This window comes from Pseudorca crassidens, chromosome 1, assembly GCF_039906515.1.
Source record: "Pseudorca crassidens isolate mPseCra1 chromosome 1, mPseCra1.hap1, whole genome shotgun sequence".
In the NCBI taxonomy this organism is placed as follows: domain Eukaryota; kingdom Metazoa; phylum Chordata; class Mammalia; order Artiodactyla; family Delphinidae; genus Pseudorca; species Pseudorca crassidens.
The window spans coordinates 105,793,746-105,815,720 of record NC_090296.1 but is presented as its reverse complement, the minus strand read 5'-3'; the positions used below and the strand labels follow the sequence as shown (position 1 = coordinate 105,815,720).

General features: G+C 34.5%; 1 protein-coding gene across 9 annotated transcripts in view; it reads right to left on the bottom strand.

The window, feature by feature from the left end:
• Window positions 1-21,975, bottom strand: part of TCF12 (transcription factor 12) — a 380,845-nt gene that overhangs the window by 185,619 nt on the left and 173,251 nt on the right. For all 9 annotated transcript variants that reach the window (XM_067747931.1, XM_067747970.1, XM_067747922.1 and 6 more), the window contains one exon: window positions 11,105-11,207. In XM_067747931.1, coding sequence (XP_067604032.1) covers window positions 11,105-11,207 — 103 coding nt within the window. The remainder of the gene's footprint in view (window positions 1-11,104; window positions 11,208-21,975) is intronic.

The following is a 21,975-nucleotide window of genomic DNA, read 5'->3' as shown; positions in this document are numbered from 1 at the left end:
GGACAAATGTTGATGAAAAGATTCTTCTTCTTACTTGCTAATAGTTGTACAGTTTCCTAAAAAGAAAAGTTCAAGAGACATTCCAGCCTTAGAAATACATGGATTTTGGGGCTTCGCTGGTGGCGCAGTGGTTGAGAGTCCGCCTGCCAATGCAGTGGACACGGGTTCCTGCCCCAGTCCGGGACGATCCCACATGCCGCAGAGCGGCTGGGCCCGTGAGCCATGGCCGCTGAGCCTGCGCGTCCGGAGCCTGTGCTCTGTGACGGGAGACACCGCAACAGTGAGAGGCCCATGTACCGCAAAAAAAAAAAAAAGAAAGAAATACATGGATTTTCAGTGATTTAATAGGCCACAAGGGTGACTATTTTGGTCTAAATTTCCATTATAAATGTTTCTAGAAAAATAATCTCTGCACATCCTTGACCCTTCTCTTCCTCCTGTATTTCCTAACCTACTTTCCTATAATTTTTTATTTCCTTCAATTAATTTGTGTGTTCAGTCATCTATTTGTATATACTTTTTAATTAAAACTTTTCTTTTGAGGTAACTATAGATTTACATGCAGCTGTAAGAAATAATGGAGAGATCCTGAGAACTCTTTACATAATTTCCTTCATCTTATAATATCACAACCAGGATATAAACATTGCTACAATCCACTGATCTTATTCAGATTTCCTCAGTTTTTAAAAAATCTGTGTGCACACGTGGTGTTGGTCCTATACACTTTCATTAAACATGCAGGTTCACGTATCCACCACCATAATCACGATACAGAACGAGGATTTGTCCTGTTGCTCTTTATAACCACATCCTCCTGTCTCCTTACCCTCTGGCAACCAACAATTTGTTCTCAATTCTATAATTTTGCCATTTCAAGAGTAGTATATAAATGGAATCACACAGTATGTAATCTTTTGAGAGTGGCTTTTTTTCATTCAGCCTAATTTACTCAACATCAATCTAAATCATTGCATTGGTTATAGTTCATTCTTTTTTATTGCTACATAGTATTTCATGGTATGAATATACCACAGTTTCACCATTTACCCAGTGAGAGACATTTGGATTGTTTCCAGTATGGGCTATTATGAATAAAGGTGCTATGAACATTTGTGTTCAAGTTTTTGTGTAAACGTAAGTTTTCATTTCTCTGGGATAAATGAGTACAACTGCTGAGTTGTATGGTAACTGCATTTTAGTTATATAATGAACGGCCAAAGTGTCTTCTAGAATGCCTATACCATTTTACATTCCCAATGTATATTTTCCTTTACATCCTTAGGTTAAATTCCTCACTGGCCGAGTTACACAGAGCCACAATGTATTTTTTTAATGGGTGTCATCTTCATAAGTATATTTGGGGCACTGCTTTCCTTCTAAGTGATCATCGTAAATTGGAAAGTTAAAAGCACATTCTATGAAGAAAAGAGTTGGGAAGTTCAGATGTACTGCAATGTCCTAAAACTGTCCAGTGCAGCAAGTTTGACCAAAGGAATCAGGGACAGATTTTTTTTAAAGATATAAACAGATACAGAGGATACATATAACAACATGCAAATTATGAGTGCATACATACGTATATCCCTCCAATATCTCTAGGGAAAAGTAAATTACAAACAGACACCTGCTACTATGCCAGTACTTGAAGATGCTTTCTACTAACTTTGTAAAACACCTAAAGATAATACTTACAAACTTTTTTTAGAAGACGCATGTTTGAAATCTTACTGTAAAATGAATTAAAACAAAAGCTTATATTTAATGTGCTCCTATCTTGTCTAAACATACAAGTGTGTATGAGTGCATGCACACACACACTCACACACCAGGAGTAAAACTGCTTTGCCCTTAATGCTGTCACTGAAGGACTGCATAATTTAATTTCCTTGAAACGATTAACCTGTATGAAAGGAAAATAAAAAGTAGATGGGAATTCTTTGGTGCAAGCATATTTCATTTCATGTAAACCTAAGAAGATATTTATAAAAATTATCACATAAGTATAGCACTACATTTTCTTAAATCTTCCAGGTAAAAGAGAGCCTTAAATTGAAGACGAATAGCATATCAAATCAGAAATCTCAAACACAAATCATTAAGCCCTGTACATGAAAAAATTTAATTATATACTCTATAAACTGCAACAAAAATCCATAATTTACATTTATCTTATCAAAAATGTTCAGATACAAGCTAGAAAATGTTATAATATTTTTATTGCACACATTTTTGGGGATATCCCCCACTTGGGAGTGCAGACTCTTAATAAATCAACAGTACTTTTCTGATGATCGTGCCATTCTCACATTATCCTCTCTTCACAGGTTCTCTCTATACACTCTTCTCCACAGTTATTCTTTGAAGATTTCTCTCTGAAAAGCAGCCGCACTGCCACATTGCCACCAAACTGCCTAATTTTCACCTTTTCCTCTCCTAATGTGGTAGGTTCAATTCACTACAGTTACGGTTTTACATTACTATTTTGCGAAGTAGGTATTTTAAAAATTCCAGATTATAGAAAACTAAGGGAATAACAGGATTTCAGATGAAGAAAATCTGACATTTGCCTAAAAAAGCAACTATCAGTACCACACTTGAAGACAAAACAACAGGAAAACAACTCACCTAGTAAGTAACTTACCATTCTGTACAGAGGCAATGAAGCCCTGGAAATTTTAGAAATAATTCACCACCACCACAACCACCAATCACCACGTCTGGATATTAAAAAAAACAGAAACACAAAACAACCCTGGTACACTCCACAGAATTTCACATATATGATTTATTACCTAATCAAAAAATTGATATTGCTACCATTTAAAGTTTTTTTTATTGTAAATTATCTAGAACAAGATTGGCCAACTACAGCCTGTAGAGCAAATCCAGGCCACCAACTGTTATTTTTATAGCCCATGAGCTAAGAATAGTTTTTTACATTTTTAAATGGTTATATAAGTACCTACACATACTATCACTGATTTTGCCTTCTGGGCTGCAAACTCTAAACTATTTACTATCCAGCTTTTTGCAAAAAGGTTTGCTAACCCCTGATCTCAGGGATCAGTATAGAAAAAAATGTAATATAAATTAATAAAATTTATAATTATAAATAAAATGAATTGATTTAATTTTCAGCAAGCCGAAGTGGCCTTGAACTCTACTCTCATTTAATTGTGACTCCCTAGAAATTTCATACAATCTGAGGAGTCTGACAAGCCCCCAGAGGTATTCTCAAAGTGAAAAACAAGTAAGTAATTTAAGAATGACTGTTACATACTTCACCACACTACACCATGCATATGCCAATAACCAAAAATATTTTTCAAGAGAACAGTATTACATAAAAACATAGCCATACATATGAGAAAGCCCCACAATACAGGTAGAACAGCAAATTCTACTATTCTTAAAAACCTTAAATTCCAAAAAACACCACCAAAACAAACCCAACCTGGAAGTCATAGAAAATGTGAGCTATGAAAAACAAAGGCTGAATTTTATAAGAAAAAAAGGAATAAGCTGAGATGTGAGGTGATTATAAAAATAGTGGATTGACACTCAAATTAAGCAACAGTTTTTACTTAAAATGTAAGGCTTATTAAATAACAGCCACATAGTACAAAGACTATACAACTGAATGGTAACTACCATGAATACCTTCAAACAATAACATTTCTATAATTTAAACCAAAGCAATTTCAAGATATGCTTTCAAATTCTTAAAAAATTCACTTTTATTTTGTGGCTAATTAAAGCTTGCATAAACATTGTGACCACTAACCAACCTAGTACTGAGTCTTCACTTTAAAAGAGGTTCCAGAGTTTTCAAGGTAAAAGGAGTACCAGTCACACCTCTCCCTACTCCCAGTCCTTATGACAATCATGTATTTTTCAACACTCCCAATTGAGAATCTCTAAGCTAGATGACCTCTAAGATCCATTCCAGTGAAAATATTCTATGAGAATTTTAGTTAATATGTAAATAGCATTTATTTTTAACAAAATGCTCAGAAAACCTATAGTAAATGATAAAGACATTATTATAACCATAAGCAGTGAATCTGAAATATTACCACATCAAAGACACGGTCTGATAATGCTGCTCTAGGACTTTTCCTAATCAAAATATGTCCCAAATTCTCAACTGTGTGCCATGGTGTGGTTCTGAGATTATACACATCAAGGAAAACTGTCAGGTTTACAGAAATTCCTTAATGAAAAAAATCATTCTTTTGTTCTCTAGTAACCAAGCAGCCACAGCCCCTGTCATCCACCCTACCATAAAGAGAACTCAGAATATCCTCAGAGTTCATGTTCACTTGGTGAGAATCAGACACAAACAATGGGAAGATTCAAGGAAGAACCACATATCAGATCTGTGCCACTGACCCACTATAAAACTCTGCAGATCAGTAAAGATTACTGTTGACCACAGAGCATAAACACATGAATGATGATGAACAAATGGATTGGGTAAATAAATAAAAATAAAGGTGATCCTCCTTACATAAGTCCCTGGAGATACCACTTTGCAAGACTGCAGAGTTAAGCCAATGTTGTGGCCTGATGAAAATATTCACTAATGACCAGATAACTTAGAAAAAAATACCAGTGAAATATCGCTCACAGATAGTGTGCCTACCTCAGGTCTGAGTCAATGGCATTGTTGGTCAATCTTTTGCTAAATAACCCATAATACAAAGCAAATACAAAAGAAATTCACTGAGAGTTGAATATCATGCAAGAGACTAAAAATTTCACAAAGTCCTTTAAACTTATGTTAAAGAGTCATTTAACCAAACACAAAAGCCATTGACAGATTAGGACCTAACTGAATTAGAGTCAGTTAATAACTGAAGAGAAAATCAACAAGGTTCAAATGTGAAATAAAAGACATTTCTATAATGCCATACAATTTTCTGAAGAAAAAAATACACCAAAAAATTCAACAATTAATCAATTCTTTGTTTATTTAAAATCTAGTAGATTTTATGGTTTTGTTAATATTACTTTCTAATTTTAGCTTTAGTTTTCAAAATAAAGCCCCAAACATTTTTTCCCTCTATCTTCCAAAATCTTGACATCTCTTTGAAGCAATTATTTAATTCTCTTAAATAATTCACACCAGAACTAATTATTCTTAGATAAAAGGGACCTGAGTGTATACAGGAGTACACCTGAAACTCTGGAACCTCTTTCAAAGTGAGGTACTAGTTTGGTCTCTCCCAGACTGGGTAGAAAAGAAACCATTAGCTCATCTCTGGCTTTCTGGATAGGTTTCAGAAAGAACGGCTATCAAGTCATTTTAACTATGAAAAGAGGCTGCTTTTCAGGCTGAGGAGGCAGGGTAAGGACATGGAAAGAAATGATGTTGTCAGGAACAGAGTATTACAAATAAAATGTATATATGCATTGAAAGAAAACATCCCAAACCACTAAGGAATAAGGTAACCTGTAATATGGTAGCCAGAAAGGACAATGTAAAACAATTTGGAAAGACTGGAGGTAGGACCTGGAAGTAGACAGCAAGAGACAAGAACACCGCACTCTACCCTTTCCCACTTTTCAAATCTCCTCTCTGCCCAATTTGCCTCTCCAGTTTTATATCATTCTCTTAACACTTTCAAGGGGAAAGAGGGGGATCAGATGACAGTGACTGAACCCCTGGATCCACCATGCCTAAAATCAATCTACTCCTAGTCATTTGGGATAATAAGTCAATAAATACCACTTTTTGTTGAACACAGTTTAAGTTAATTTCTGTTATTTATAAGATATTTTCACACAGTTAGGGCAGAATAAAGAGATGGATGGGTACACACGAAGGAGAAAGAAAAAGGTGTTCAATAATTCAGACTGGTTAATGAAGAGTCTAAGCAGTAGCAAGAGGAAGAAAAAGATATAAAAGCTGTAATGTAGAAAAAGGAGCAAATGAACAAATGGTTGAGGTAAAAAGAAAAAAAAAAAAGCAGTGCAGTAGAAGGGGGCTGTGAGCTAAGTTAGAATCAAGAGGGTTAGATCCCTGTTTCCTAATTAACGACTCATTTCATTTTTCTTGGTTTTGGTTTCTTCAATAACTAGGTCTGGTTCACTCAAGTTTTTTCCAGTCCCAACATTTTGTGTTTGTAAGCATCTAAAGATCAGAGAACGTAGATCAATGAATAATAACTCATCCTTCGTTGAGACTTGGGGTTAATAAAACACTGGACAACGTATGAAGGCCTAATCCTTATGAAATACTGTCAAACCAGACAGTAAGCTATACTGTTTCCCCTAAGCACAATTATAATCATTTTCATTATCTCATCTATCGAAAGAATTTCTGTACGTCAAAGTTAGAGATCTTTTTGAAGGCAGGGTTCTATTACGTTTTGATATCCTGAAAATGGTGATTCTACACTTTTTTGTAACTCTAGGAGATTTCTGGAGTAATCATAAAGTATAGTGTAGGCAGAATCAAGTACACAAGAGTTTTCTTTGAAATTTGGTTGTTTGAAATACTGAATATATAGGAAAACAGTGTACTTGGGTTTAAATTCCCAGACAAGCCCAGAGAAACTTATTTAATCCACAATGAGATGAAAATAAAATGCAGTAGCTGCTAACAGAGGGGGGCCCTTTAAACTCGGTCAGGTAAAGAAGGGCAGGGCTGAGCAAACAGACTCTAACAACAATGGAAGGACTGTTGGTTTGTTTATAAGTCAAATACTTACAAAACAGAGGTTTAACAATGCAACAACTGGACCCAATCTGTTAAATTAGCTAAGATGCCTAAAATGACTTATAAAAGTATACCCAGCAGTATTATTAACCTTGTGCTACTTTACATTTCAAAGACCTCTCATATTTTATCTTTTATTTTTCCCTTAACACAACCTACAAACATGTCCCAGTGTGTGCTCCATAGAAAACTAGTTTCCCATAGGCTAATGATGCTTTTTTACAAAAAGGCTTCTGTGCATCATCTGATTCTGGAATGTGATGGGCTAAACACAATTAAATAAGCTCCTCGCCTTATTTTCCCAAAGTACAATCCCTTTAATACCCCAAAGTACAATCTCAATCTCTAAGAGGGGGCATGTGATATATAATGCTTTCCAAAGTTATGTCCCTATGGAACTCTTTTTCATAGTCACCTCTCAAAAGCAGTGTCTCCATACGTATAGTTTCGGAAAATGCTCAGCTAGTGCAACCCTGAAGGCATCATGTAGAAAGAACCAGTACCTTACATGTCTAACGTGCCTAGTGGAAGAACACTGGGAGTCAGAATACATGGGCTCTACATTCAGTTTTGCCGCTTATTGACTCTGTGACCTCAAGAAAAAACACAATTTTTTTGTACCTTATCATTATGTACCTTTATCATTTGCAAAATATCAATTACAACTCTAGTTGCAGCCTTTTCCAGGGCTGAATAAAAGATATTACATGAGATTATAGAATTATAAAATTCTAGAGCTACAGAAGACCTTTGAGACTATACAGCAATACCTTATCTGAAAGGTGAAGGTTATTTTTCAGGATCTGGATTAAAATCCAGACCTCTGTAACTCTCAGCCCTGTATTTTTTCCTATACCACCACATGTTGCTTCCAGTTTTTAAAAGATACAATACTAGCAAAACATCTCTAGAGGCAACATAGGTCTCAGAAAGGAACACAAATGAAGGTCTCAGAAAAAAGGAAAATTGAAGGTACTATCTTAAGTTTCCCATTGACAATACATGCACACACCACCTAAAATAAGTAAAGCTTTGATAGACATGGAGGAGTAGATAGAGTAGTTTATTCCACAATAACTTGGGAATCAAAGGGAGGCAATTCTATAAAATAACTTGCCTTTATGTCCAATTAATAAATTACTCCTACCATCACCGAAAATACATCTAATCAACAACAGGTAAAGGAAAGCAAATATTACTGAAATTAATGAAGGGCCCAAGGGTGGAGAAATGGACCAAAGCTGGAAGAGGACAGAAATAAATAAGACTCTTTGGTGATACTACTGCAATTTACTGCTATTGTCAAAGCTTTGCAGTTTTACTATAGTAGAGTACAGAACTGTTTGATGCTAATTACTTAGTGATGTGCCAAAAGGATGTACTTATTTCACTTGAAACATAAGAAAAACACCCTTTTCCATATTGACAAATCAACAGGATAATTCTGGAATTCATTAAAAAGAAACACTGTTTCAACATCAGTTTTACTTCCCATGTAAAACACTTCAAAATATCTAAATGAATACAGAAGTGCATGTTTCTGTGGCAAACTGTTCATTACTGAATCATTATCAACGCTTGTTAGATAAAATTTCTCATTTTTGCAATGTACAAAATCATTAAAGTATTTGAGAGCTCCATCATGAAAGATAGTAGCACTCTACAATCCACTATTTCTTTAGGCAAATATGCTTATTGCTGAACACAATACGAAAAATAACAACATTCCCTAGACACACAATTCCACCCCCCCTTAGATGGTGTTTTTATATGTTGACAGCAATGATGAAACATGTTACAGCTTTCCAGTTAGCTTTAACTGTTTCTGAGCACTCATCATTCACAGAATCACTCTAAAGTTTTTACCTATTATGACAACTAGGTATCAATAGTTCCAAATGCTTGCTAATACTGCCATGCACATCTCAGGTCTGCTTTAACAATGCAGGTTTTTAGCCTGAAAACTCCCCTAAATTATCAAATGGCTAACAAAGTTAATCTATCCACCGTAACTCTACTGAGTGCTATAAACCCATATTTGGGGGTATCTAACAGTTCAATTACGTCAAGTCACATCAAGTGGGACTGCCTGTTGCTGTATGGAGGTGCTCCACAATTTAAAGGATATTCATTTCCAAAAGCTTTTTAGATTTTGCAGATTGCTTAGACTCAACTGTTAGATATCTCATTTGATCATTTGTACTGAAAATAAAAGGAAGGAAGTGTAGTAAATCAGATATTCCCAAAACCAGTGAAATCCTTTTGAACAATATCTGCCTAATCTTCTTCAGGGTCATTTTCCCCTTTCTTATAGGTAAATTAACATTTTTAAGATTAGGTAGTTAAAACATACAATGAAAATGTATAGCTGCACCTGGTTAACTGTACAGTGTAGTTCAGATGAATGCAGATTTTTCTCATTTGTACTGTGAAGGGATCAATCTGTTTATAAACCTGAGTTTTTTATTTCAAGACTTATTTTAGATGCTGATTTTATACATACGGTATGGGTGATTACTGAAAGTATTCTAATAATTATCTGTAAACTGAAGAAACTAAAAAGCACATGTTCATAATTGCTCCAACTAAGAAAATGTTACCTCAAACTGAATTACAGAAATATTTTTAGTCAACAACTACTCAGAGCAAGTGACTGACATGCATACTTTTTAGAATTCATTTATTTCCCACACTTACCCCACAATTTTAACAGTCACCTTGGCTCAAAGCTGCACTAATGATGTAATTCTACTGAACTTAAGAGTCATCTCTGTAAGCTAATAAAGGTAAGAACATAAATATAAAAAAGGGCAATTTCTGATTTTTCACAATTCAGTTATATCTTTAATTAAGAAAGCTTAGTTCAATCTGAAATTACAAAAACACTGACTATAGTTTGCTCTACCATATTTACCATAAATTAAACGCTACTTGGGGAAAAGTTATACTACAAAAGGAAACCATCTGGAGTGTCACATCTACTTTACTTTGATAGTAAGCTTGACAGAAAATTTAGAAGATAGATTACAAAGTTTTCCCTGGCCAAATGCAAGGATAATTATTTTGTTCTATATTTAATTCTGATTTTTACCTGGAATGATAATATATTTAATACCAGGATTTTCATTTTCACTTTCATTTATGTTGAAACAAATTGTCATTTTAAACACAAGTTTTATTTTTACTCTTGTGTCATACTCAATGATTCTGGCTTCAAAGTGGTAACTGCCTTAGGCAAAATCCACACTGAAATATCAGAATCTATCTCCTCAATACTTTACGGAGGGTAAGGGAAATAAGGACTGTGCTAAACAAAACCATTTATAAAGAAACTGCAGACCACCAGGATTTTGGATTTGGGTAATCCACTTAGATTAGCATGGCTGTCTCTTAAAAGGACAATTCTAAGATCACAATATAGGTCATGTCCTTAAGAAGTAAAGTAATGAAATCAATGTCAATTACACAAACCTTCCATATTAACATGACGCCACTGACAACCAGTAAGACAGATTAAATAAAGCTTTTGTAATGTGCTCAGCCCCAGCATAAACAAGAAGGAAAAATAATGTCATAAAACAGATTCTTTTGAATCAGGTTCTGCAAAAAGGTAAAATTCTCGCTTAATAAAAGAGTGGCATCCAAACTGGGGGGAAAAAATTGGGGGCTTATCATTTCAGATTGAATAGCTATAAACTTTGATATGAGAAAGTGAGAGGGCAGGGGGAGAGAGGAAGGGAGGGCTGGTTTGCAGTGAGTAGGGGGAGATATAGAGAATGGCTAACCTTAAAGGTTTTGCCAAAAATAATAATCAGGTTTAGGTGGTAGGTAATGTCGTTCAAAGTACAACTTTACTACAGCAGAAGAAAAATTTTTAAATCCCCAATAAGAACCCAAGTGCTTAAAACAAATGCTGCAACACTTAAATATATTATTATGTTTTGATCAAACAGTGTCAAAAGAAATACTGCCCAAAATGAGTAAAATTTGCCTAAAATCACTGCTGTCATATTTTTAATTACCACATATATACAACTGTTAAGACAAATAGTAAATTACAAACAAATGTCTCTGAAATGCTTCCCTGCCCAGAAAGCAGAAAACATAATGCTTGATGGCACAGACACTGCCAAAACTAACAGATAAAACACTGCTGCTTCCTTTTTGATAGCAATGACAATAATGCTCTAATAGAAGGAACCACATTTCTGGACGCTTGCCCCTCAAACTTAGCTGAACAAAGAAAGCCCAGATGCCCCTAGAAACTTAGAAACTTTCTTCTACATACTTAGGTGTCCATCCTGGACAAGGAGATAAAAAATGTCTCTGACCAAAGAGGCTCTGTGAAGACTACTTGCAGAGAAATTACCAACTTACCCATTAGATTTGAGTTCATGAAAGGTGTTGGGGACAAGCCTTCATGGGCCCCTAATCGACTGTCATTCAAGTGATCACTGTAATGAGGGCTGTCTGTAAAACCCTAGAGAAAAAAAAAAAAAGACCGGAGTATTAAAGAGATTATTTGGCAGTCGTGCTAATTGAGCATAATGACACTCATCTAATTAATATACAGACTTACAAATGGTCATTCTTAACCAAGTTTCTGGTTCATTACTTGAAAAACTAAACAGAAGTGCTGCTTTTATTCCTTTTAAGATATTAAAGTCAAAAAATTTCTTTATAGATTAAAAAAAAAATTAGCCCTACAATTTCTTTACAGACAAAAGTAAAGTTCTAAAAGGATGAACTAAGAAAATATATTTCTGAGTTACAATAAATTAGGAAAATGTTTATCTGTATCCTCCTTTCTCTGCCTCCATACCCTATCAATAAAGGGTTGGGCAATTATAAGATTTACTTAAAATATTTTAAAAAATCGACAATCAATATACTAGAAATGAATCCTTTCCTAAATGGCAAACAAATATTTAGCAAAAGAAGATCTGCTTATACTCCTTTTAATACTAGTATAACAAGATATACTTCTACAGAAACTGAGCCATGTAAAAAAGAAAACACAAAGATAGTTAATTTAAATTCTTAAGAATCTAAAAAATGAAATTGCAAACACCATGAAAACAATAAAGCTAATGTTATTATTTCACAATAGCTGTTATTAAATTTATCCTTATAACTTAAAACATGTTTTTTAAAAGTGAAGGAGCCTAAAAGACATGAAAGTTCACAAATACAATAAGTGTTACAAAAAGCTCAGTGGATAAAAGCTGTTCTGGTTCTCAGACTCTTATACATGCTAAATACAGCATCACCTCCAAAATCATATAGTTTCTAAACAAGGCTTTGAACCCCTAGTTAATTAAAACTGAGGTGGTACCCACCCTTTTGCCAACTTAAAACGATTTTAGTAAAGATCAGAAAACCTTACAAGAGGCCCAAACAAGAACAAAAACTGACTGCCCTGGCTTACAGAAACCACCCAGAATCCTCTGGGACTATAAAATCATCAATCAGCGAACATTTATCATTACCCAGACTGCAGGCTAACATTCAAGAAGACATTAATGGGGCTGAAACAGGCCTCACTATCTTTGCAGGCATGCTGTCAGTTCAACCAAAGGGCTAGGAATTGAGGGCTAAATAACTGTCAAATCATTACAATTGCTTGGGGATGCATGTCACAACACCTTCTGCTGTTCTGTTTTAAAACTAATCTGCTGGGAGTGCTAACTCCCAAATGAATCTTTGTTTCATTTTTATCTACTTTTAGAATCACTGATACACATGTGACAGACACTCAAGAAGAATCTTGGTGACACAACTTGGTTATGACCACAAGGGTGTCCTCTGGTAACCACAACCATAGTCCTATCTGTCACAGCCACACGCAGCAAGAGCTATATACAAAATAGAATGGCTCCCAGCTAAAGTCACTCCTTGGAGTTTACCTCTGTTGCTTAAAATTGAACACCCTTGAGGTGCTAAGTGACATCCTACTATCTCACATTCATCTGGGTGTTTCTCTCTGCCACTCCCTTCCACTGCCATTCTTAGGCATGGAGTCAAAAGAAGACGTTGAAACCTACAAAAAAACCTCACTGAAATATTGTTTATCATTATTAAACAACAGTATTGCTCTTGAAAAATGCAAACATAAATGCATTTGTAGGTCAGCCATGTTGTTCACACTTTATTTGAATGTTAAAGGATAATAAAAGATTAATTTTGCATGTTCTCAATTCTCTTCCTCCTTGAAGTGCAATAAGAACTTTTTTCTTTCATGACTATGAAAATAAAAACATTAAAAACATTTTAAACTATTTCCTAAAGCGCAAGTATATAAATAAATGATATAAATATTATATAATAATATAAATAATAATACAAATAAATCTAAGTTTCAGGGTATCATCAAATAACTGTACACACACAGTGAATTAACTTCACATATAACATATATCACAGTAAGCACAGAGAAGATCTATCTCTAAGCCCCTATTAATATGTGCTCAGAAAACAGAATTATTTTTCTATGAACCATACACAAATAATAGTAAGTACTATCTCTTATCCATTTGCAACCACATACAGCAATGTACAGTATAGAATTTACTACAAGATTATTTCCTAGTCCAATAATAAAATCTGGGATTGTCATATTGTACCACAGAGGAATCTATAAACCTGTGTCATCACATACAAGCAAGATTTGAATATGGGCCCTCCATATCTATTTACTCGTAAATTATATACATATACTATTAACCAATATAACAAATTTCAGTAAGTCATAATTTCGTTCATGTAAGATAAAAATTAAATAGAAATTTGAGTATTTTTTCCCACACCTCAAAGTGCACAAAATTCTTTTGAAAAGCCACAGCCTAAAAGATAAGAGAGGAACAGTTCTTCATCCACAGATGCAAACTGATGCTGGAGGATGGAACAATGAAACTGGACTCAAAAATGTTTGTCATAGTTTCAGGGACTTCCCTGGTGGTCCAGTGGTTAAGAATCCGCCTTCCAATGCAGGTGGCATGGGTTCGATCTCTGCTCAGGGAACTAAGATCCCACATGCCGCGCGACAACTAAGCCCTCACCGTAACTACTGAGCCCACGTGCCACAACTACTGAGGCTCTGCGCTGTGGACCCACGTGATACAACTAGAGAGCCCATGCACCACAACTACAGAGAAGCCTGCACACCACAAGGAAGAGCCCTCACGCCACCACGAAAGATCCTGCACGCCGCAACGAAGATCCTGCATGCCACAACTAAGACCCGACGCAGCCAAACAAACAAACAAAGTTTGTCATAGTTTCAGATCTAATGTGTGACAAAACCTCACTTAAAAAACTGGGACTGGCTATTGTTTGAGATTATTCTTATCACTGCTTCCTCATAATAGAAGTGATACCCACCCAGAATATAACTTTTGATGGACCAGGATGAATAGTTACAAAATAATTTATAAACATTTAAATAAGATCAGCTCAGAAAAGTACACAGGTATTTATCAGTCAGCATGTTAATTGTGTCAACTAGCGAGATGATACCTACACAACAGTGTTTTGCAACCTTCAGTGTTCATATCCATTGACTAGAGATTTTGTTAAAATTCAGATTAAGAAGCATAAGGTCTTGAGTGGGGCCTAAGACTCTGCATTTCTAACCAACAGGTGATGGTGATGCTACTGGCCCACGCACCACACTTCTAGCAGCAAGAACCTAGACAATCTGGAAATAAAAATCTTTTTCATATATGGAAACGAAAAACTCAAGTCTACATAGGTGATAGCTGAGTTCTCTGCTTCCCCCCAACCAGAACCACATTAAAACACCAGAAGTATCAGGTAAGTATAAATTAGGGAGAAATACCACCGTTAACAAACAATCTAAAGCAATTAGAATAACAAAATGTTTTTATATATGCAGGTAAGTATTCATCCATTTAGTTTTAAGTAGAAGACAGATGTCAAATAGAGCCTGAATGAAAGAAATGGGTTGGCTAAACCAGAGTTTAAACAGCAGACCCCTTAAGTACCACATACAGTTAAGTTAAGCAAAGAGCATAGATGTCCATAAGTCGGAAAGGCAAAAAGGCATAATGCAGAATGGAGTTGACAGAAGAGCAAGGAAGGAAGCAGAATAATGCAATGACTAGCTAGAGTATCAAATGGCAGGAGAAAATGAGCAGGAGGTGATTGGCCTGAGGGAGGGGTTGGAGTAACAAGAAAGGAACAAAAGCCAAGCAAGCAATTGTTAAAATGAAGCCCAAGGAGATCATTCAGCGGTATTGATAAGTGAATGCTATTTCAATTCTGGAATATAAAGAAAGTAAACCAGGAATTCCCTGACGGTCCAGTAGTTAGGACTCCGAGCTTCCACTGCAGTGGGCACAGGTTTGATCCCTGGTCGGGGAACTGAGATTCTGCATGCAGCATGGCCAAAAATAAAAAAATAAAAATAAACAATAAAAAAAATAAAGTGTACAGCTGGCTTTTTAAAAAAAAGGGAAGTAAACCAATGAGATCATTAAATACAGAACTATCATGGTGCATAGTTTAAACTGATAAAGCATTACCATGGTAATAAAAGGAGTCAAACCTGATCCCCTGGAGCTCCTTATTAAGATCCTGAATTCTGGAAAATGGTTTTACCATGAAAATAGCTGCTAATAAAAATGAGATTTTCATACATGAGAGATGATAAACACTACATTATGAAAGACAGAGCAATACTATCAGATTCATCTATCATAGTAGCTTTTTAGCCAAAGTATGCTGCTAAGCACAAAAGTATTTCCAAATAACCCTAAAAAATTACTGTTCTTGTCTTACAATAAAAATGGAAAGTACTCAAAAGTGCTTTTTTTATCAGTGATTTTATAACTGATAAAATCAGTTGATACACAGTTTACAAAAACTGTTCAATTCTATATTTAATATCTAAATGACAATTTAATTTGCAATTCTTAAATACTCCCACCTATGAATACATAACACTTCATAAAAGCTTTGATATTATGAAATATCTTCTATAAAATGTATTTCATACTTTTCTCTATGTTCATTTTACAGTACAGAATTTAGAAACTTTAATCCTTGCTACAATATGACAACAGACTCTAATCAATCAAAGCTGTTACCATTTTAAAACTAATTTACACTGCACATTATCAATCCAATCTTTTGTTCTATCAAAAACAAAACAAAACAAAAGCACCTAGTATTATTTACATAATAGTGCTCTCCTCTTGTTTGTCTCCTCAAAATTACAGTAACTTTTTTTGTTGCCTAATTCTTTAAATAGCTTTTAAAAAATTTATTTCACCCAACCAATAAATATGGCGTAATCACCAGAGAACGCTCCCAAGTTGAGAAAAGACATGTTTTTTCTAACCTATGTGGCTATTTCTTTGTTTGAAAACCACTGTCTAATTCTATTTTAAAATATTCTTTACAATTCTTTTCAATAGCTAAAAAGGGATGGGGAGAAAGGCTCTTTCAATAAAGATTTACTTTCTCAGAAACACTTTCCCTGACCCTACCAAATTGGGTGAACTCACTCTGAGCTCCCATAGCAGCAGGCATTTCCATCATGTCACTGCTCACACTTACTGAAATTACCTATTTAATTATCCATTTAAATTATACCATAATTATCTATTATAATTGCACAGTACAGTATAGTGGATAAATGTGGAATTTTTGGAGCCAGACTGGCAGGCCTGAACTCCATCTTTGCCACATACTAGCTGTGTGACTTGAAGCAAAGGAACATTTCTTGCCTCAGTTTCCTTATCTGTAAAACAGGGATAATAATAATAATACAATATTTATCTCACAGGTTGTTGTAAGGACTAAATGAGTTATTGTATGTAGTAGCAATTGGAAAAGTACCTGGCAAATAGTAAGCACACAATATATCCTAGCCATTACTATCATCTCAGAGACTGTTATGTCTTACAAATTCTGAAAAGTCAGGCACCATGTCTCTTTTTCTCAAATCCTCAGAACAAATGACAGATGGATGGGAGGTTTCAGCTGCTAAATCCTTAAAATGCTGCAGGGCTTCAGATATAAAGGTTCAATTAATATTTCCATAGAACACCCAATAGCTAGCAGAAAGAAAGTTAATAAGGCGCTAGCTTATCTAACGGGACTGAACAAACAACCACAGATTTTTGGTATTCAAAGAGCCACAGATTTCACACCAAATAGTGAAGTCCTATAGCTTCGAAGTGGTCAAAGCTAGTAGAGAGTCAGCCAATAGCCACAAGCTGCCAGAAAGCTCTGAATGAGGCCTGATATAAATGAGTGGTCACACTTAAAAGAGAAGTAAAACGAAAATAAAAATACGTAGAAATAACAAATGAAGTTTAAAAGAGAAAAAAAAGTGTCCTTATTGTATTTCTTTATTTACCTATGACAGATTAGCAAAATAAATGTCTAGATAAATAAAGTTATAGCTTTTAAACAAATTCTTTAAAGTGTCTCTTTCAGTTAAATACACCGATGAGGGACTTCCCTGGTGGCGCAGTGGTTAAGTAAGAATCCGCCTGCCAATGCAGGGGACACGGGTTTGATACCTGGTCCGGGGAGATCCCACATGTGGCAGAGCAACTAAGCCCGTGCTCCACAACTACTGAGCCTGCGCTCTAGAGCCCATGAGCCACAACTACTGAGCCCACGTACTACAACTACTGAAGCCCGCGGGCCTAGAGCCTGTGCTCCGCAACAAGAGAAGCCACCACAATGAAAAGTACGTGCACCGCAATGAAGAGGAGCCCCGGCTTGCCGCAACTAGAGAAAGCCTGCACGCAGCAATGAAGACCCAACGCAGCCAAAAATATAAATAAATAAATAAATAAATAAATAAATAAATAAATAAATACACCTATGAAAAAGACAAGTGAGTTGATCTAATCACAATAGTTTGTTACCTGAAAGCAGGGACTGTGTCTATATCACTCATTACTCTTATCACTAGTGACAAGTATGTTAACAAGCACATAGTATGTGACTAGTAAAATCTGTTAATGAATGAATGAAAAATGAACAATGCTCTGCATTAATGAATCAGGTCTACATATGAAAAAGCAACTTAATATTCAATATGTCAAGGTTCTGTTATCCTTAAATAGGTCAGGTGCTAAAACATAATAAATTTTCTTGATAGATCTGGGTTTTGTCATGGAGATCTACAAGGTCCTAAAAGGCAACAATGTTTCATTCCTTTTTATCATTCCAAAAAAGACCAGCACAGAACTCTGTATACACCTAAGAGCTTAAGTTTTTCTTGAGAGGATGAACAACCTCTATAGATAACTTTTTATTTATGAACACTAAGAAGTGGTTTCGCAGAATTACTATAACCCCAGACTGAAGAGCAAGTCTTGAATTACCATGGGTGGGAGGACAGGAAGAATCAAAATCTTTTAGAGGTGGAAGGGATGCTCAGAAAACATGATGGATACATGAAATACTGCTTAGTACAAGTGCATAAAAATACTTTTAAACATGAGATTCCAAAGGATCATCTAAAAAAGTTCACTCAGATTCAGTTCTAAGTTGAGCCAACCATATTCACAAATTTATCCAAGTAACTGCTAATGTCATCTGTTAGATGCAATCAGACTTAATTCTGGCAGACATTTTCTATATTATAGGTCTCCATCTTCTAGAGTGTTCAATTCTATATTCTCTTTATGTTTAAATAAAAACTTACAAGAAGAGTATGTCTTTGGAATTCATCTACAATCCTCCTTACAGATTTTCAATGTTAATTTCTCCAGCAATGACCACATCAAAATCATAAATCCATTAACACATGATACATAAAAAGTAAAAACATTCTTCTACTACAAGTACAAAAGGAAGTAAAATAAATTATTTTATTTCAAAATTATTAACCCATTTATACTGTAACTATTTTCTATATAAAATTCAAGGATAAAAATGTAAATCAATAATAATGCTGCAACTTCAGTTTGTAAGGTTATGGATAAGCAGTACCAGAAGGACTGATGTTTGGAACAACACAGGAAAACAACACTTAATTTAAAAAAATTTTACCCCAAGTATTATCTGGTTCTCCCCAAAATTAGACACTAAATTCAGACAAGAAACATAATATTTTTTGATGGTTTCTAATATAAAGATTTTTGCCTTCTTCCCATTAACTGGCAAAACTTACAGAGGTTAATAAGTTCCTTCCAGTTCAGGAACTGATGATCCATTTAGAACAAGAATTTAAAATAGTGAAAAGTAAACTCAATTAGAAAATTATCTATCTTAAAAAATTATACTATGAAATACAGTGTACTATACAGAAAACTTGGAGGAAACCTTGCTGTGAGTTTAGTTTACTCCTAAACAAACATACTGACTTTACATTTGGCTGCAAAAGCTGTATTAAAAGGTCATGTTAATATATAGTTTTTTAAAAAAAAATCCCATGTATTTTCTAAAGGAGAAAAATAAGTCATGAGGCAAAGGATAAAAAAAGTGCGTTTCTCGTGTTACTTTAGAACTGCACATGATTAAAAATCTTCACTAATGCTTTTGTCTTCTAATTAGAATTCGCAGGAGTGTTTACAAAACAATACTGAACATGTTTTAAATCACATAACTTAAAATCACTCACGGATTCTTTAACACGTCCTTCCTTTCTAATAAATTTATGATACTCTCTGTCAGTCCTTCTCAAAGTACAGTTTGTGGACTGATGTTGGACCAAGAATGGTTTGTTATCAAACAACACAAAGGTAAACAAAGAGAACAAGCTTTTGGCAATGGTTTAAGGTAATCTGGCAGACCAATTTTGTTTACTGTATATAATAATAAAAAACTAGAGATTGTATTTTATAACAATTGTATTTTTTAACTACCTTAAAAATTGTACTATAAAATGTAGTGCAGCATATATAAAATGTTGAAGAAAACCTGTTAGTTTAGTTTATTCCTAAACTAACATCCTGACTACACATATAAAAGGTTTATTAAAAGATTACAAAACTAACTCAAAATGGATTAAAGACTTGAACATAAGACCTGAGACTATAAAACTCATGGAAGAAAGCATAGGTGGTAAGCTCCTTGACACTGGTTTTGGTGATAATTTTGGGGGTTTGACACTAAAAGCAAAAATAAACAAGTGGTGAAACTATATCAAACTAAAAAGCTTCTGCACAAAGCAAAGGAAACCGTCAACAAAATGAAAAGGCAACCTATAAAGTGAGAGCAAATATTGGCACATCATATATCTGATAAGGGGTTAATATCATATAAAGAACTCATACAGCTAAACTGTAAAAAAATAAAAATAAAAATAAACCCCAAACCCACAAGCAATCTATTAAAAAATGGGCAGAGGATGTGAAAGAATACAGATGGCCAACAGGGACATGAAAAAGTGCTCAACATCACTAATTATTGGGGAAATGCAAATCAAACCCACAATGAGGTTATCACCTCACACCTGTTATAATGGTTGAAGACAAGAAATAACAAGTGTTGGCAAGGATGTGGGGAAAAGGGAACCCTTGTGCACTGGTGATGGGATTGTAAACTGGTGCAGCCACTATGGAAAACAGTATGGAGGTTCCTCAAAAAAATTAAAAATAAAACTAACATATGATCCTACAATTCCACTTCTGGGTATTTACCTGAAGGAAATGAAAACACTAACTTGAAAAGATACATGCACCTCCATGTTCACTGCAGCATTATATACAATAGCCAAGACATGGAAGCAACCTAAGTGTCCATGGATGGATGGACGGATGGATGGATGGATGGATGGGATGTATGGATGAAGAAAATGTGGTGTGTATGTATGCATATATATATACAATGGAATACTATTCAGCCATATAAAAGGAAGGAAATTTTGCCATTTTCAACAACATGGATGGTCCTTGAGGGCATTATGCTACGTGAAGTAAGTCAGAGAAAGACAAATACCTAATGATTTCACTGATATGTGGAATCTTAAAACAAACAACCGGAGCTCACAGAGAATAGACTGGTGGTTGCTAGAGGCGAGTGGGCAAAATTGGTGAAACCTGTTAGTTTAGCTTACTCCTAAACAAACATACTGACTTTACACTTGTCTGAGTGCGTCCTAGACCTAAAAATTCAGAACATGTATTTTGAGAAGAGCTTTAGGGGGTTCATTCATATTCATATTCTCTAACTAAAGTTGGAGAAGAACTAGCCTATATTATCTTGTAAGTCATGTGGCCTGGTATACAGAAAAATAATATTAGCCGCTATTATTTCTTCTTCTGCACCACAAGTACCTCATTAAGTCTTACAGAGCTCACATTTTTAAACCATAATTCCCCTATCCTGTTCACGCACTATATGCAACCAGGGAAAATTTGATAAAAGAAAGATAAAATGGGTTCTGTTGCAAAAGAACCTTAGATTTTACATATTTTAAACCTTTTATCTTCTACTACTGTACGTCAATAGATTAAGACTGAACATAAAACTGCTCAGTAAATATTTTAAAATATTTGCTGATATTCGTGAAATCAATTCAAATAAATCAAACCTAGGAATAACATAAGTTTATTAAAACCCATGCATTAAGAAGCAATAAATAACTGTAAGAAGACATGATACGATACCAGCCACTGAGCAAAGCAATGTTCTTACATTCGGTACAATAGTATATTTTAAAATAATTTCTAAAATACCAGTCCTATATGTTAAGCATTTATTTTATAATATTAGGTGGGAAAAATTAGAACAAAAATTAATTGGTACAGAGTATAATAATATTTAACCTCTATAAAGTTTATAGGAAAAAGACTAGAAAATTGTAACAAGTTTACAATTTTTTATCTTACTTGCCTATTATCTCCTAAAATTTCTATGAAAACCATTTATTGTTTTTCTGAAAAATATAGTTTCTCAGTTTTTTCCTTTAATATGATTGAAATAACATACCCTCATTGTAGAAAATTGGAAATGTAAAGAAACAGCATCAAGTATGTAAGAAAAAAAAGACTCCCATTTTACCTCAACTGAAATGCAAACAATACTGACACATTTTCTTCCAATTTTTAAATGTTTCTAAAATAGTTCGAACATATAAAAATGTATGTAATAAAAAAACGTATGTAATAAACAGCCATGTATCCACAACTCAAGAAATAAAACATTGCCAGTATAGTTTAAAACCCTATGGAATTCTCCCAAATTCCCCTCAGAAGTAAACACTATCTTAAACTTATTCTTTTAAAAATCATTTTTTTTTTTTTTTTTTTGCAGTATGC